Raw genomic sequence first — 18,764 nt, 5'->3', positions numbered from 1 at the left:
TCTATATGCAACTTCGGTTATGAAACGAAAGCATAATACAGCAAATAAAGGAACTCTGAGGCCTCGTGTCAAATGAAGTGAGAATGTATAAATGTTATGGTATTATTGTAAAATGCAAATTGATACTCACAAAAGAGCATCTTGGCGCTGAGCCTTTGACTGAGAAATAACTGGCATACTTCCCATTACTGAATATTATTCAGTGATACATGCTTTGAGTGACCCCGGAATACTACTGATAGGCACACGAGCTTTCTCCATCCCTCTGGAACAAAAGACTGAATGCACAAAATGTTCATGTTCCTGTTAGTGATTAGGCCGATTTTTTATTAGTCGGTAATCAGGCTGTGTGATCCGTTTTAACGCTCAAGTGCAACTCAATGACTCGATTTCCCGAATAAAAAGAGAGCACCTCAGCCGATTCCTACCCCTCCAGTGCTATATTTGCCCTTGCACTTTATAAACCTGCTTGACCCGAAGGCATGAATACGCCCTCCGATGCCAGCAAATTGAGGGCAAGAGTCGGTCATGGCTTCCGAAATTAGCAATCGCTTCACAAGCATCTGTTTTTGGAATGACTGCTCTAAATACCATAAGAACCAAGGATGCCCCAAAATTCATGTATCTATCTAAAAAGAAAGTGGCGGAGCAGTTACTCAAAACTCTAGTACATAACATTTTTAGTTTATATGCCTCCAACACTATCTCATTTTCAGCCTCTATTTAATTGGCTGTCTGATAAATCACAGATAATGGTGTAAACGCAAACCTTTAATACATTTGTAATTTTCAAGGGGTGTTTATAAATATCCAGAATCATTCAGTTGAAACGTTCTAAGGAGTTTTGACAAGGTTGGAGCCACGTAAAGAAAAGACATACCCAAAGCAGAATAGCCAGACTCCATATTGGTCCTTCAAAGAATATAGGATGCACAGTGGCAGAGCTTTACATTTGAACACAAGGCCAACCATGCAAGATCAGCTGATGACAATATTACATACAGTACAAGAGGATAGTCTGTCAATTATGGAATCAGAAGCAGTGGAACACATGATTTACAATAGTCACTCACAGTCAACCACATGGTGAAAAGCGTTTAAGGCACCGCCATGGTTTGTACATGTAATACAGAACTGACTCTTAATAAAGTGCAAGGAAGAGACACTTACCTTTCTTTCTTTGTAGTGCTTAAACATCCGTAGACAGTGCTCAACGATGAAAAGGAGATAAATGCCTGCAAGGGCAACAAGCCCTTTCATTACTGGATCATAGATTTCTAAAAAGCTCTCGCCTTCAGTTTCATCTCCATGGGAGTGTTCTATACTGGGATTTTGACTCGAGCTGTCCTCACCGTGGTCGTGACCTCCTCCGATGGACTGTTAATAAAACAGAAACACCAACATAAAATGCAAGTATCAGCTGTTCTGATGACCGAAAAAATGTAATTTTACAAACTAAACGCAATTAACTGCAAGTGCATATTTCAATGCGGAATAACACACGCACAAATCATGCAAACATCATACTTAAGCATTGTTGGACCCGACACTTTTTGCAGGGTTATCCTCAAACTTCCCCCCCCCGCCCCCTTATTTTTCTGACCTTCTTTTTGTTGGCTATAGGACTTTGGGCACTTTACCACTAATAATCAGTGCTAAAGTGAATACACTCTCTCCTCTAAATATGGTATAATTGCTGGGTGGTAAACGCCACTCGCGGAGTCCGCTGAGTTTTTCCAACTCTCCATAGAGCGCAGAGTTCATGATAAATTTCGCATAGGGGCAGTGAAAAAAGTTTTTCCTCTCTCCTCGCAAGCGAGATAAATCCAGGGTTAGGCCACCTGCTGGTGAGATTTCTAGAACGCAGGTGGTCGCAGCTAGTCGCTACCACTCGTGTTGACGAACCTGCTGCTGTTGTTGAGGAAGCAGTCGCTCGAGAAGAACATTTACTCGAGTAGCAGAAAGAAGAAGTGCCCGCTTGCACTGCGTGTGGTGTATTTCATTCTGATTTTACAGTGTGGGAGAAACGCCCGCCACTAAAAATCAATGCAAGCAATGCAACTTACCTCACTCCGCCATGTGTATAGCAGAACTCCGCCAAGCCCTGCTTTACACCAGTTTGGCATAATTGATTTACTTGTAAGTCCCTTGTAAAGTGGTATACCATATACCCAGGACCACTGGAATTATGTAATTGTGTGGCGATTTTCGCATAAGTATAAATTTGCCACATAATCCATCATCTGATGCATAGTCTACTGATTTCAACAACAACATATTGTTTCTAGCTCACACCGTTCATAAGTTACTAAAAATACAGTGATAAGTGCTGCTGAAAAGCAGAAGGCCCTTTGTAAAGCTGGACTGGTCACCTTTCTGTTGCTTATTGCTATAGTTTGGAGTTAGACTGGTACTAAAATGGTGCAACCAATGCCCATACAGTGTTTCCAAGTTTACAAATTAGGAACTAACAAAGTAATAGAATTACAAAATATGCTGCATTATGCCACACAATTTGGATTTTCTTGCTGTATAATTTACTCAAGTCTGCCGTATAATTTGGCCCCTCTCCTGGCGCAAAATTCTAGTGGGGCTGCATATACCCAGGGCATGTAAATTAAATGCCATTAGTGGGCCTGCAGCTCTGTTTGTGCCATCCACAGAAGTAGCCTTTCAAATCTCTCTCAGGCCTGCCACTGCAGTGGCTGCATGTGCAGTTTACTTGCACTTTGGCTTGGCATTTAAAACTACTTGCCGAGCCCTAAACTCGCCTTTTACTACACATAGGTAACCCCCAAGGTAGGCTCTAGGTAGCCCTATGGGCAGGGTGCTGTGGAGGTAAAAGGAAAGACATGCGCCTTTATGTGTGTCTGTCCCAGTAGTGACAAACAGCCTATTTTGTTTCTCACTACTGTGCGGCCTACTTCTTTTATAGGCTAGCACTGGGAATTCTTTTACATATACTTAACTATTAATTCCTCATCTGAAAGGAGTGGCGTTGCCATATTTGGTATGTTTAGAATGGTAGTAATAAATCCTGTCTGGCCTTTTGCGTGGCTTCTCCAATTGTTTATTTATTTTGTCCCCTTTTTGCCCCTCATACGTTTATATCTTTTTGACCTCACCAGATTTTTATATGTTGGCCTGGGGGTTGGATGCTCTTTTGCCCTCATGATTTTTCACCTCAGGCCTAGGTGCCTTTCCTGACAGGAATTTATCCAGATCCACAAAATGGTGGTTAACAACTGTCACTGCCTAGACCTGACCCATATGTCAGAATAGGAGCATTCCAGAACCTTCTGGCCCCTTCTGGACCTCAGAGGATCAGCCTATAAAAGGCGGAATGCTAGTCAGCCATTTTGTTGGTACCCAGTGTTCTGTGAGGTGGGACTGGTGTGGAGTGAGGCAAATCTGAGGTGGAGGATAGAGCTTACAGAGAGCAGGATTGACTTGTGGGCCAGCTGATCTCCTGTACTGACCCATCCCTATCCAGTGCTGACCGATCCCTGCCATAAAAGTCCCCACCTGGAAACTCCTGAACAACCCCTTAGAGACTCTAAGGTAATAGACCCAGGTGATTGTGACTGAAGTGTCATCGTCGAGGGAAAAAGAAAACCACCTCCTCCCTCAATCCGGTAGGACCAAACCTGAAAGCGGTGGGCCTCAATTGAACCCCATCTTGTGGTCTGCAGCATACTGGACTCTCGTTGTGGTCTCCCTGGACCGGGGGTCTAGTGTGCCCGTGGGCGTCCTGCCTGGCGCTGAATTATCTTGTGGTTAGCCAAGGACGGGAGAGCGACATCTGAGGAAGCTCATCGGAAGAGGCGGGCTCTTCAGGGAGTGAGAGCCCCGTGGAAGAAACTGCCCAGAGAGGAGCGTCAAAGGAAGTGTCTTCACAACGTACAGAGCGCAGGCCCAGTAGCGGTGGGTGCGCGGCGGGAGCAGTGTCTCCCTAACGGAGCGTGCGCAGTATCAGCCGCTGTGTGAGGAGGCGTCGGAAGTGGCGCCTCGGTGTCCTGAATCAGTGCGCAGGTCCGCTGGTGTCGATCTAGAGGAAGGCACCGGGCGGCGTTGTGTGGCCACCGTCCCTGCGGAGCGCTGAGGTGAGAAGGGCGGGGCGGCTCCGGCATAGGCGATTGCTTGGTGAGCCTGTACCTGATCAGAGAGCTGTTCAGCGGGGACTGCTTGTGGTGAGTGCCTAGCGGAGCCTGGCTCCATTCAGAGTGTGCGGCGCTGCCTCCCGGAATTGACACTGCCGAGAAGTCCGGAAGAGACCTGGTGGGGCATAGCAGATTGACAGTGTCCTGAAGTGGGAAGTAGGGGTCAAGCGATCATTAGACACTCGATCGGAACTCAGGCCCCTCTGTCAGTCTCCAACTGGGCCTGGGGGTAAAACGTACTGGGGAAGCCTCAGGAAGAGTGGAGTAGGCGAACTGAGGTAGAAGGTACAGTTGGAAGCGGAACTTTCTCATGCCAAGTTCCTGCAGGAGAAACGATTAAGGTTCACACTGAGTAATAGAGAATATGTTAACTGCTAATTTCTAGAGAAATCAAGGTCTGTGTCAGCTGCCTAGAGAAGAAGGTGGTAGGAAGCCTTTTAGCCAAGTTGGAAATCCCTCTGAGAGATCCTAGTAACCTTCAATCTGTCATTAAGCCTGTGTATCTGTATCTTCTTAAGCTGAGAAAAAGTACATGCATAACTTTTAGGTAATGTGGAAGGATTTAACATGGCTGAATTGATTTCTCTTAATGTTAATTGAAATGTGGGAAGATCTGATAAATATTGCACAGTATACCTATTTGTAAACTACTGAGAGAAAGAGAGTAAACAACAAGTATATTTTTCATAAAACAGCTCGTATTTTTACACAAAGATTGGTGTAGTGTTATTTTTGAGTGGAATTTCCTTGAGTTACTGCTGGGTGGTATGCAATCTTCACACATGTGCCTCTATTAGAGATTGTCTTACCCTAGGCCAGGCTACCCTAGGTGACCTGACAACTTTAGGTTCCAACATATTGGTGTCCAGCGGTGGGATGAAAACTGTGGTTGCGACTACTCTGCAGTAACTAAGTGAAATCCACTAACCTACACCTGGAGTTATCTCCTGGCGGCCTTCCTAATTTTTACTTTTGCTTTTTCCAAATTTATTCCTGGTGGTGGGGTGGAGGTAGCTTCAGGTTGCCCTTGTAACTCTAATCTTTCTGTGTGTTTGACCCTGAATTGCCTCTTGCAAAATGGAATTTGCACTGGAAGAACTGGACACTTATTCTGTGGCCCAGCTAAAGGACTTCTGTCAACAAATGGGGGTGTTCTTTAAGCGTGGTGCCAAGAAGGGGGAACTCCAGACCAGTTTGAGGGCTTGGGTGGAAGCACACAGTGAAGGGAAGGAGGAGGATGAGGGGACAGACCGGTCATAGAGGTAGAGGGATTATTCCACCCTGAGGTGGGAAACCTACTCCCAGGACCAATGACCTCCTCTAGGGGGGGCAGTAGTGTCTCCGGGGGAAGCTTGACCGAAGCGGAACTCACAGACAGGAGGGAAAAAAGGAAGCTGAAGTGGGAGTTAGCCAGGTTAGAACAGGAGAAGGAGGAACAGAGGATGACTCATGAGCTTAGACTAAAATAGCTAGAACTCAAGGCTCTACAGTTAGGACTCGCCAACTCTCCAAATGGTGGCAGCGAAACCAGAGAACCAACCAGGGAGTCCAGACCCTACTTGCCTAAGGACATAGTTGCCAGCTATAGTCAGGGGAATGATATAGCCAAATGGCTGGCTGCCTATGAGGTCTCCTTAAGAGCCCATGGGATCCAGGAATAGCACTGGGGGGGTGGGTTGTATAAGTATATGCCTCCCACTGGTCGAGACACCTTGTTAGCCTTAGAGCCAGAGGAGCAGACTAACTACCCCACCATGAAGCTAGCATTGATCAGGAAGTTTGGGTTAACCCCAGAAAAGTATCGCCAGAAGTTCAGGGGGAGCCACAAGTTAAGCACCCAGAACTGGGTGGACTTCCTAGATTATGCAAGGAAGGCATTGGAGGGCTGGGTACAGGGCAGTGAGGTGAAGGATTATGAGGGGTTGTATAATCTTTTTTTGAAAGAGCATCTACTCGAGAAATGTTTTCCCGAGCTGCGCCAGCACCTGGTGGACAGCAAGCTGACCAACCCCCGGAAGCTTGCAGAGGAGGCGGACATCTGGGCAAGTACCCGGGTGTCCCCAAAAGGGACTGGAGGGGATTCCCAAAAGGCCGGACAGGGCGCCCCTCAGAAGAAGGAGGGGGGAGATAAAAAGCGGGAGTTCTCTAAAGGTCCCCAAAACAGTTTCCAGGGAAAGGGAACAGGTTTCACCCCTAAGGCTAACCCGCCCAGAAACCCTCATCCTGGCCAAAGCCAGCAGCCAAGGGTTGTCCACTGTTTTGAGTGTGGTGGTGTTGGACATTATAAGGGAGATGTCAGATGCCCAAAGAGACCACCCCCTCCCACCGGAGGAAAAGCCCCGGGAGTAGCTAGTGTAGCGCTCGGGGAGGAGTTGCCCTTAGATAAGGGGGGTGAGTGGGCGGGTGTCACCTTAGTGTCCCTGGGAGAACGGGAGATGGTTCCTAAGATCCAGGTGCCCCCAAATACTACCAAGTATGGGCAGTGGATCACCATCAATGGCCAGAGAGGGGAAGCTCTGAAAGATACAGGAGCCAGTATGACTATGGTGAGAAGTCATCTGGTGTCTCCAGAGCAGGTGATTCCCAATGTACTCCACCCCGCCGCGATGGCTGACGGCAGAATGGGCCACTACCCCGTGGCCGAGGTTCCCTTTGAGTGGGAAGGGGTTGCAGGTTCACTTCGAGTTGCCGTAAGCCCTGCCGTGCCAGTTGATTGTCTGTTGGGGAATGACATGGAGCACAATGCTTGGAGAGAGGTGGAATACCGGACGCATTCAGCGATGCTAGGTACACCTGACTGGGCCTGTGTAAGCACAAGGTCTGCGACTGCCCGGAGAGGGAGTTCGCCTGGGTTGGAGCCTGGAACAATGGCCCAACCCGCTGCCAAAAAGGGACAGACCCGAAGACAGGAGAAGCCTGCTTCGGCTTCCACACCCCATGTGACAGATCGGCCACCTGCGGTGGTGGACCAGGAGTCCGTGGAGGGGGGAGTAGTTTCTCTGGAGGACCTGCCCCTCCCTGCTGAGTGGCATGTGGAGGGGGGGCCTACCAGAGAAGAGTTCTGTAAGGGCCAGAAGGAGTGCCCTACCCTTGAGGGACTGAGGCGACAGGCTGAAGCCCAGGCAGCAGGGGGCGTTGCGGGACACTACCACATTTACTGGGAGGATGGACTCCTCTACAGTGAACCCAAGGTACCCTTACCTGGTTCATCAAGGGCCTTGGTAGTCCCGCAACGGTACCGAGCCTTTCTGCTGGAATTGGCTCATGAAATTCCCTTGGCAGGACACTTAGGTCAGGACAAGACCTTTGCTCGGCTTGGCCCCCACTTTTACTGGCCTCAGATGAAAGTGGCGTCTAACACCTACTGTCGGACGTGTGTAACCTGCCAAGCCAGTGGGAAAACAGGGGTGAAGCTGAAAGCTCCCCTGGAACCACTTCCTGTCGTTAGCACCCCCTTTGAAAGGGTGGGCATCGACATTGTAGGGCCATTGGATCCACCAACAACAGCTGGTCACAGGTTCATCCTGGTTCTGGTGGATCATGCCACACGGTACCCAGAGGCAATTCCTCTGAGGACTGTCACTGCACCTGTGGTGGCTAGGGCCCTGATGGGGATCTTTACCCGAGTGGGATTCCCCAAGGAAGTTGTGTCCGACAGGGGGACCAACTTTATGTCAGCATACATGCGGGCAATGTGGAAGGAGTGTGGAGTGACCTACCGGTTCACCACTCCCTATCACCCCCAGTTCAATGGACTGGTAGAAAGGTTCAACAAGACCTTGAAGGGCATGATCAGAAGTCTGCCTGAAGCCTGCGGAGGAAGTGTACGTCCTCCTACCCTGTTTGCTATTCTCCTACAGGGAAGTGCCACAGAAGGGAGTGGGCTTCAGCCCCTTTGAGCTTCTGTATGGGCACCCTGTACGCGGTCCTCTCAGCCTGGTGAAGGATGGATGGGAAAAGTCTCCCAGGAAACCCCCCCAGGATGTGGTGAGCTACATGCTGGCCTTCAGGAGCCAAATGGCGAAGTTGTGGAAGCAAGCTTCTGACAACTTGGAGGCCAGCCAGGCAGTGATGAAGGAGTGGTATGACCACAACGCTCACCAGGTGGAATTGGAGCCTGGCCAGAAAGTGTGGGTGATGGAGCCTGGAGAGCTAAGTGCCCTCCAGGATCGCTGGACAGGCCCCTTTGAGGTGTTAGAAAAGAAGGGTAAGGCCACATACCTGGTGGACCTTAAGACCCCTCGACAGCCCCTACGGGTGCTACATGCTAACCGACTCAAACCCCACCATGAGAGGCCCGAGGTCATCTTAATGATGGTGACTGATGGAGGAGAGGAAGCGAAGCGGAAAGCGAACCTCTCCCAGACTTGTTCTCGTCTCAAGAAAAGGATGGGTCAGTGGAGGGAGTGATTCTCTCCCCATCCCCAACTCCTGAACAGCGGGAGGACTGCCGCCAGATACTGGAGCAGTACTCTACGTTGTTCTCCCTTGTCCCGGGAAGGACCCACCTGTGTACCCATGATGTGGACACAGGAGACAGCCCACCAGTGAAGTCAAAGACCTACCGGCTGTCAGACAAGGTGAAGGCTAGCATCCATGGAGAGGTTACCAAGATGCTGGAGCTAGGAGTTATAGAACCTTCCAACAGCCCCTGGTCCAGTCCGGTGGTTCTAGTGCCAAAAGCCGCTCCACCAGGCACCACTCCAGAACTGAGGTTCTGTGTGGATTACCGGGGACTGAATTCAGTCACAAAAACTGATGCTCATCCGATCCCTAGGGCGGATGAATTAATTGACCGGCTGGGAGCTGCCCAATATCTAAGTACCTTTGACCTCACTTCGGGGTACTGGCAGATCTCCCTGACAGATGGAGCAAAGGAAAGGTCAGCCTTCTCCACGCCTGAGGGACACTTCCAATTTTGTGTGATGCCCTTTGGGCTCAAGAATGCCCCTGCCACTTTTCAGCGGCTGGTGAATCAGGTCCTCTCCGGAATGGAGGGTTTCTCCGCTGCTTATCTGGATGACATTGCTGTCTTCAGTAGCAGTTGGGAAGACCATTTGCAACATTTGCAAGCAGTTCTCTAGGCCCTGAAGCAAGCTGGATTGACAATCAAGGCCAGCAAATGTCAGATTGGGCAGGGGTCGGTTGTGTACCTTGGACACTTGGTGGGTATGGGAACAGTGCAGCCCCTTCAGGCAAAGATTGAGGCAATCATGGCCTGGGAACCCCCCAAGACCCAGACTGAGGTCCGAGCTTTCCTGGGCCTCACAGGCTACTACCGTCGCTTTGTGAAGGGGTATGGCACTATTGTAGCGCCCCTCACAGAGCTTACCTCAAAGAAACAACCTCGACGGGTAGTTTGGACAGAGGCTTGTCAGCAAGCCTTTGAAAAGTTGAAGCAGGCGATGTGCGCAGCACCGGTCCTGAGGGCCCCAGACTTCTCCAAGGAGTTCATTGTCCAGACAGATGCATCAGAACATGGCATTGGGGCAGTGTTATCGCAACTGAATGAAGAGGGCCTGGATCAGCCTGTAGTTTTCCTATCCAGGAGACTGCTTCCCAGGGAACAGAAGTGGAGTGCAATTGAGAGGGAAGCTTTTGCGGTGGTGTGGGCTCTGAAGAAGTTGCGGCCATACCTGTTTGGCTCGCACTTCCTGGTTCAGACTGACCACCGACCCCTTCGTTGGCTGATGCAGATGAAGGGGGAGAATCCCAAGTTGCTGAGATGGTCCATCTCCCTACAGGGAATGGACTTCCGGGTGGAACATCGGCCTGGAGTGGACCACGCCAATGCAGACGGTCTCTCTAGGTATTTCCGCCTTAGTGATGAGGACTCCCAAGGGGTTGGGTAGCTCTCCCCACTTTCAGCTGGGGGGGACGCGTGTTAGACCTGTCTGGCCTTTTGCGTGGCTCCTCCAATTATTTATTTATTTTGTCCCCTTTTTGCCCCTCATACCTTTATATCTTTTTGACCTCACCAGCTTTTTATATGTTGGCCTGGGGGTTGGATGCTCTTTTGCCCTCATGATTTTTCACCTCAGGCCTAGGTGCCTTTCCTGACAGGAATTTATGCAGATCCACAAAATGGTGGTTAACAACTGCCACTGCCTAGACCTGACCCATATGTCAGAATAGGAGCATTCCAGAACCTTCTGGCCCCTTCTGGACCTCAGAGGGTCAGCCTATAAAAGGCGGACTGCTAGTCAGCCATTTTGTTGGTACCCAGTGTTCTGTGAGGTGGGACTGGTGTGGAGTGAGCTAAATCTGAGGTGGAGGATAGAGCTTACAGAGAGCAGGATTGACTTGTGGGCCAGCTGATCTCCTGTACTGACCCATCCCTATCCAGTGCTGACCGATCCCTGCCATAAAAGTCCCCACCTGGAAACTCCTGAACAACCCCTTAGAGACTCTAAGGTAATAGACCCAGGTGATTGTGACTGAAGTGTCATCGTCGAGGGAAAAAGAAAACCACCTCCTCCCTCAATCCGGTAGGACCAAACCTGAAAGAGGTGGGCCTCAATTGAACCCCATCTTGTGGTCTGCAGCATACTGGACTCTCGTTGTGGTCTCCCTGGACCGGGGGTCTAGTGTGCCCGTGGGCGTCCTGCCTGACGCTGAATTATCTTGTGGTTAGCCAAGGACGGGAGAGCGACATCTGAGGAAGCTCATCGGAAGAGGCGGGCTCTTCAGGGAGTGAGAGCCCCGTGGAAGAAACTGCCCGGAGAGGAGCGTCAAAGGAAGTGTCTTCACAACGTACAGAGCGCAGGCCCAGTAGCGGTGGGTGCGCGGCGGGAGCAGTGTCTCCCTAACGGAGCGTGCGCAGTATCAGCCGCTGTGTGAGGAGGCGTCGGAAGTGGCGCCTCGGTGTCCTGAATCAGTGCGCAGGTCCGCTGGTGTCGATCTAGAGGAAGGCACCGGGCGGCGTTGTGTGGCCACCGTCCCTGCGGAGCGCTGAGGTGAGAAGGGCGGGGCGGCTCCGGCATAGGCGATTGCTTGGTGAGCCTGTACCTGATCAGAGAGCTGTTCGGCGGGGACTGCTTGTGGTGAGTGCCTAGCGAAGCCTGGCTCCATTCAGAGTGTGCGGCGCTGCCTCCCGGAATTGACACTGCCGAGAAGTCCGGAAGAGACCTGGTGGGGCATAGCAGATTGACAGTGTCCTGAAGTGGGAAGTAGGGGTCAAGCGATCATTAGACACCCGATCGGAACTCAGGCCCCTCTGTCAGTCTCCAACTGGGCCTGGGGGTAAAACGTACTGGGGAAGCCTCAGGAAGAGTGGAGTAGGCAAACTGAGGTAGAAGGTACAGTTGGAAGCGGAACTTTCTCATGCCAAGTTCCTGCAGGAGAAACGATTAAGGTTCACACTGAGTAATAGAGAATATGTTAACTGCTAATTTCTAGAGAAATCAAGGTCTGTGTCAGCTGCCTAGAGAAGAAGGTGGTAGGAAGCCTTTTAGCCAAGGTGGAAATCCCTCTGAGAGATCCTAGTAACCTTCAATCTGTCATTAAGCCTGTGTATCTGTATCTTCTTAAGCTGAGAAAAAGTACATGCATAACTTTTAGGTAATGTGGAAGGATTTAACATGGCTGAATTGATTTTTCTTAATGTTAATTGAAATGTGGGAAGATCTGATAAATATTGCACAGTATACCTATTTGTAAACTACTGAGAGAAAGAGAGTCAACAAGTATATTTTTCATAAAACAGCTCGTATTTTTACACAAAGATTGGTGTAGTGTCATTTTTGAGTGGAATTTCGTTGAGTTACTGCTGGGTGGTATGCAATCTTCACACATGTGCCTCTATTAGAGATTGTCTTACCCTAGGCCAGGCTACCCTAGGTGACCTGACAACTTTAGGTTCCAACACTTAACTATTAATTCCTCATCTGAAAGGAGTGGTGTTGCCATATTTGGTATGTTTAGAATGGTAGTAATAAATCCTGCTTACCGCTGTAGTCGGATTTTACATTACTATTTTAGAAATGTCACTTTTTGAAAGTACAGAAAAAGAAAGTGGGCAACCCAATAAACTCTTGGAAGCTTGGGAAAATTAAGTATTGACAGGTAAAAGTGCCTTCAATGGATTCACATAAGCACACTCAGTCTGACTATTCATGTAATGATATACCAAGGTTCCAGCCGGTAACCTACAGTTAAACAATCTCTACTTCAGTTTTACATTTCTTCCCAAAAGATCTACAAAAGATACTGATGCAATGGGTGTGAATTCTTCATTAATCAAATTTATGTGATATGAATATAAAGGGTACAAAAAAATTGAAGCAAACACAAGAATGACAGAGGTTTACAAATAAATTCTGCACTATTAGTACCTCTGAGTCATTATTGCAAACATCTGTTCCAAACCAAAAATACATAAACAGAACAGTGAGTCTGAACAAAGCAGAAAACACTTTCCAAAGGAGAACTTACAATATATAGGTTGAGTTCAGTCCTCACACAAAAGGCTGATTTATCCCATACGGTTGTCTGGAGCCATGGGCTGGGTTGAAAGGAAGGATTGTGCACTTCCAAGGTTTCTTGTGAAGTCGCATCCTGGATCAAAGACATTAATGAGTATAAGTACAGGGGCCCCATAGTTGGGGAAGCACTTTTGGATCTGGAATTGAACCTCTGTCAGAAGGACTGCTGCGCTGCTCAAAGGGCTCACCTGGACTTCTCATTGTGGCCCTACTACCAGCTGCTCCATGACAATGGCCTAACCAGATACAACGTGGGACAGGTAACCAGATGCTGATGGTTCTACAATTTGCACATTGCCAGAGGACCGTTGTGCTGCCAGAAGGAACTGCCAATTTTCTAACTGCCCTATGTGCTGGAATGTAGCCTGCTACCTTTTTCTTTGTGCCCCAGTGTTATCCAAGGACTTGCTAGCATGCCTCCTCCACACCCCATAGTCGTCGAGGTTGTGGTACTATCAAAAACCTCACTTTCTGCACCTTACTTATTCCCACAGTGGTGCACAGCTTGTCCAACAAAGCAAGCATTCCATTGCCGAAGCGGGTCTGTTTTTGACACAACTGGAAGGCACGGGCTCTACTGCTGGAGCTTGTTTGGGACCCACCACCCCTACCGCAGTCCGGCGTTTCCCCGACAACTAGCGCGCTGCGCTAACTAAGGTATCATTGTGCATCATTTCTTTGAAGCTGCCGTGACGAAAGAAGGCCTCTCCGCAGGTCCGGCGGGTTGCCGTAGCAAGCAGGAATCAGAACTGGATCGAAGTGGCCGCCCCACTCACATGAGCAGGTTTAACATGCTACCCCGGCATTCACAGCTCGTCCATGCCCAGCACGAAATCACACTAGTGAGCAGCTCTGATTGCAGCCCAGCCATTTACTGTACCTTTCCTGAGACTGAGTCGCCATGCTGTGCACCCTGTTTCACAAGGCATGCTCCTTCACAGCTCCTGTATTAAAGGACCGTGACCCGGACCCTTCCGTTCTTCACCAGTCATGTAGTACCTTTCAGGCGGCTGTGGGTTTTCCCGGCTTCCGACTCCGAGGGATCGTTCCCTTCCTGCTGGTTACCCTATATAGTGCACCTTGGGGGCTGCACTTCACTATATTAGTTGCTACACCAGGCGTTCGCAGGCAGCTACATTTAGCTATTTCAACCGTGGGGTACCCAGGGAGGTTTCTGCGCGGGTTCTGCAGTTCGTGCCTCCCTCACCCATTTGCAAGATAAAACGTACCTAGGGTCACATGTTCTATAGTTCGACAATATGGGCCCGATTGCCACGGGAGCGGGAGGTTGTTGCATCAGGGAGCCTATAAATTACCACATTGGATATAGTAGGCACTCAGCGGCTACTGCGGCCTACGATTTGGACATGAATACACTCATGGGAGCTAGGCCATTGTGATGACCATAACTCTGCTAACAGGAAGGCCATCGTTCCTGGATCCATGTTCCCTTATTACTACTGATGTGTTTATGGTGAACTTTGGTGATCTATGTGTCTTTTCCTAACCTAACTTCCCCATTTTACGCACTGATCTCGTAATGTAAGTCGTTTTGATTCTTGAATTTTCAGGATAATGAATACTATCTCAGGATTTGCATAATATGCACAGTATTTATGATTCATGTCGCTGTGGTCTATATTTTATGTACAATATACTATATATTCATTTTTACATAACCCTGTGCGGAGTCGCTTTCGTGTGTATTCAATGCATATCTGTGAAAGTGTGTTGCGAGAACACTTTACACATTGCTTATGATGAAAAGTCTGACTGCGTTGCGCTAAGCTATCAGAGGGTGGGCACAGGACATCCCTGGTGTGTAACTTACTTGCCCTGACTAGAGTGGCTTGTTCTGGTATAGTGTATTGACTTAAGGTAGCTTTACTACTGAGGTCATGTTAATAGGTCGACTATACACGTTAGGGACAAGGTCTGTTTTTGCTTTTAAACTGTTGTTTTGCACAAGTTGTTGTTCTCTTTCCTACTGCAAATGCTGTAATTTTCCAGAAGTACTCTGTTAGCTAGTGAATCGCATTTGTTGTGTATTAGGCAACTGATAGTGGGGTTTTCACCAGGAGGGGAGGAGATGGCAGGAAACACAACTTGTGGAAGAACATTCTGACCCACAAGCTTTGATTAAATGTGACAACTCAAGGACATACTTTCCTAGCGTATTGTGAAGATGTGAGAAACTAAGGAGTTTTCTTGCTCCCAGAGTTTGCTGGAAACTGATTGGTTGGTGGGGACAGGGAAAATTCAAGATTTGTTACAAAAGATGTTTTAGTAGAATTATATTAGTATGTGATCCTTCGACTATTAGTCAGGAGAAAACCTATCAGAGACCTTCCCTTTCTCACTCAGAGACTAGGTACGCCTACTGAATTATAGCTTAGACTACTTTCCAGATGTTGCTTATGTCCACTGCATAAGTGCTAAGGCTCCATGCCTATGCATTTTTCATCCTCTCATCAGAACCCTTTATTTGGGTTTCTGAAACAGACACCTTACCATGCTTATTGAAGAAATTGCCTTTTTATTACAAAAACCCTATTAATTTAGATTAGGGATTTCCTTTATGGAACTCACTTGCTGTAACTTTCTCTATTTTATTTGTAATTTTTACTAATGTGGTGCTCTATTTTGAAAATATCGACTAATGAATTATTTGACTTGGTAACAATGCTAACGAAATGTAATACTTACTAAATAAATATAAAAACATCGATTTGAATTAATTTGTTGGTAAAATCCTTTAACTCACACCAACTTTCTTTATCAACTCTTGTGAAGGACCAGTTAGACTTTGTGAGTATTATAAAGTATGGTTGTGCAACCTTATGTAATAAACTCGCAAAAAGTGTCGTGTCCAGTCAGGCTTGTTTGCAAAACCTTTAGATCAACTCTGGGTAGCTGTGGCTTCGAGCAGCAAGGTTTAAACAAAGGAAGTAGTGCAAAGGATTTAGAAGCATCAAACAACGAAATAAGAAAGATGCCCAGCAGGAAAGAAATCCAACACCAATCTATAAAAATAGAATATATTGTTATGAATTTTTAGAGACTAAGATGAGTAAAATCCACTGGAGGGTTACGGTGAATTCTCAGCTCTTTTAGTCACAACTGTAAACAAGCATTGGTATCCATAAAGTTAGAAAAAGTTTGAAAGAGTTGTGTTCGGCTGCTCTGGCCCGAACAGGGCGACCAAATCCGGCAGCGAGAAGATCAGGAGGGTGTGAGGATCCCCACTAAGAAATATTTGGACAGTTACGTATTCACCAAAGCATTCTCCAGTCCCGTTCTGAACTTTACACCATGACCAACACAGACTTTATTGGAGATGTCCTGATGCTGCAGATGCAGGAGATGGAGGATGCTCAAGGATTGTCTAGGTGCTGTGCGGTCAACAAGTGTTCTTGTGGGTACTCCTCAGTCCACTGGCCAGCTGGAGCAACTTTGGCCACAGAGGTCAGGGTTCCCTGAAGTCTTCTTTGAGCCAGGAGAAGGCCAGCTGCTGCTGGGCTACCGGCCTCAAGTCACAGTGGGTCCAGCGGTATCCTGTGGTGGAGACTAGGTGTCCCTCTTGTGTGATCAATCTTGTTATGATTTGTAATGTATCCCAATATAGGCCTGGGTAGTCACCTAACCTTTCACCTACATTTCCATGTCATTGTACTACTTAACTTATATGGTGCTGACCTTTTACGTAGTTAGGTGCTGCATAAAGGTAGTGGGGTTTTCTCTGAAAACTAGCCTCATTTATATGCATTAGGTTTCTCAGAAACACAGCAGGACTCATCTACAGCATCTTCTGCATAACAACTATGTATAAGGGTCATTCCTTTCATCATCCTCAGCCGACTAGATATAGCAAGGTAGAATCCCTGAGGATACCTTTTGGGTATACTAACAACATATCTTTGCTGGGGCAGGAGGAGGAGAAAGACTTCCATGCTGACGCGAGACGCTGAGGTTTCTGCACGCAGACATCACAGCACGCAGTGGTCTGACATCCCTCGCGAGTTGTCCATCTTGAGACCAAGACGGGGTCCTCCATTCTCTCACACCAGGTTTGATCCTAGGGGGAATCTGGGCTATACACATACATCCATTTAGGTACATCTAGTTAGGGTCTGCATTGTAGGAGTACGCATTATTACTGTCATGTATTCATATGCCTGCATATATTCATTGTTTTAGCACTATGGTAGAAATCTACCGTCCATTGACTTGGTTGGTGCTAATAATCATTTACATCAGTTTCTGTTTTATGATTGTTTCAGCACTCATATTTTACATTAGATAGATGCTGGTTCAATAAATACTTATTAAAAACGTCCTGATTGTTTATTCGGTGTATCTCTCTGAGACAAAGCGAGCATGAGTGACTGAGCGAAAAGTACTGTACTGTTTCCATGATCCCTGATGGGGCAGGGTTGTCATGTTCGATAGTTGCCAGAAACTATTCTCTCATTGGTAAGAGGGGTTCATTGTGGCACAGTGAGCTAGCTGGAATACAGGTGAACATATTTAGTGGGGGTGTCTGGAATCAGTCTGGACACCAATCCCACAGTTTATGTGACCTAACTGCGCAGAACCTATATAGTTTTATAGGAAATATACAACAATCTGGACTCACACAACACTACCGGATCCATCAGACTCGGGTGCAACTTTTGGCCATGAAGGTTCGGATCCTTGGGGTGCCCAGCAGCAGTATGCGTCAATTCTCCAAAGGTGGCTTCTAACTCGCTGAGCTGGCCTACTTCAACTATGATGGCCCTGGTGCTGGTTCCAGGAGGTCAGCCAATTGACCCTTTGAGTCACTCCCGGGGATCAGGAGAGACTTTTCCTCAAGGCAGGACCCACAAGCACAGTTCTCTCTGCGCTAGCCCAAGGTGCTGGAGGTACACTCCAATAGACAGCGCAGCCTCTCTTTTCCAGGTCCAAGGGTCAGCCGGGCAGTCCTTCTTAAGTCATTTCTCCAGTTCCATAGTGATCCGAGATTCAAGGTACCAGAGGTGCGATATTTGTGCCCAGAAAGTGTCCTGGGGGGGCGAGGGGGGGGTTGATGCGGTCACTAACCAATGGGCTCCCAGGATCCCTCCGGCCATATGACGACTTTCGGCAATACGTGGCGTCTAGCAATCCCGGGGTGCACTACTCTGCCCAATCCCAAGATGTCTGAACTCTTCCTTTGATGTTAGGAGTTTGGTAGCACTGCCTACAGGTATGGCTACCTGTGGCCTACACGCCCGCAGGAAAACTGGTTTGGGCACTGATCTCCCCTCTCTGTTCCCATCGCCAGCCTGTCTACCTGAACACAGGGGCAACCCCTCAGTAGGCTGCAGTGGCAGGCTGAGAGCCATTTTTGTATTTTGTCCTACACACAGGATAGCACAACAATTTCTTCGGCCCTAGTGGGGTATTCCGTCTCATATGCCCTGATATGCATGATTATTTTCCTTGTTAATTTGTTTTCTATTCATCTGCCTTTTGTCACAGGGAGCATTAAAGACTCTAATTTTTTACTGGAGTAATTAAAAACTTTAGGATGTCCGAACCGTCAAATAGTTTTTTCAGAAATCTGATTATCTGCTCAGAATCAGCTTTGCAGCCTATGTAGACAGTGGAAGGGAGTTACAATGCAAGTTTTTCTATATGTGTATTACTGCTTGAACAGGTCTTTCCCGAACCCTAATAAACACACCGCTTTCCATGTGTATGAAGAGAGTCATTGAGGCAGATAAAGGGGTTTCCACATCATAGCTGAATAAAGGGGTAGAGTTCCTGAATGGGACTGCCGTTTTGAACATTCACTCCTCAAATATATGTACTGTATGGACCATGGCCACAAAATAGGCACTCTTGTCTGTTCCAGTGGAGAAATCAAACTACATATTTAGGATGAATGGATTTATAAGAAGGTTCCAACTATCAAAAGGGAGAGCAAATGGGCAGAGGCTTCAACTTATTTTATCTTAGGTACTCAAACTGTATTTAATATATCAAGAACAGCCAACACGTTTTGTGCAAATCTTTGTTCCAGCAATATGCTAGGTTTGGTGGAGGCAATACATGTGCATGAGGACCAAATAGTTTTACAAATATTTACCACGTCTTA

At 47.8% G+C, this 18,764-nt stretch overlaps 1 protein-coding gene across 4 annotated transcripts in view; it reads right to left on the bottom strand.

The window, feature by feature from the left end:
• SLC39A10 (solute carrier family 39 member 10) overlaps positions 1 to 18,764 on the bottom strand; it is a 455,594-nt gene that overhangs the window by 266,952 nt on the left and 169,878 nt on the right. For all 4 annotated transcript variants that reach the window (XM_078680416.1, XM_078680415.1, XM_078680418.1 and 1 more), the window contains one exon: positions 1,171 to 1,377. In XM_078680416.1, the coding sequence (XP_078536542.1) occupies positions 1,171 to 1,377 (207 nt within the window). The remainder of the gene's footprint in view (positions 1 to 1,170; positions 1,378 to 18,764) is intronic.

This window comes from Lissotriton helveticus, chromosome 3_1 (genome assembly GCF_964261635.1).
Source record: "Lissotriton helveticus chromosome 3_1, aLisHel1.1, whole genome shotgun sequence".
Lineage (NCBI taxonomy): Eukaryota > Metazoa > Chordata > Amphibia > Caudata > Salamandridae > Lissotriton > Lissotriton helveticus.
Note: the sequence above shows the minus strand (reverse complement) of the source record. Positions and strands in the feature narration are given on the sequence as shown.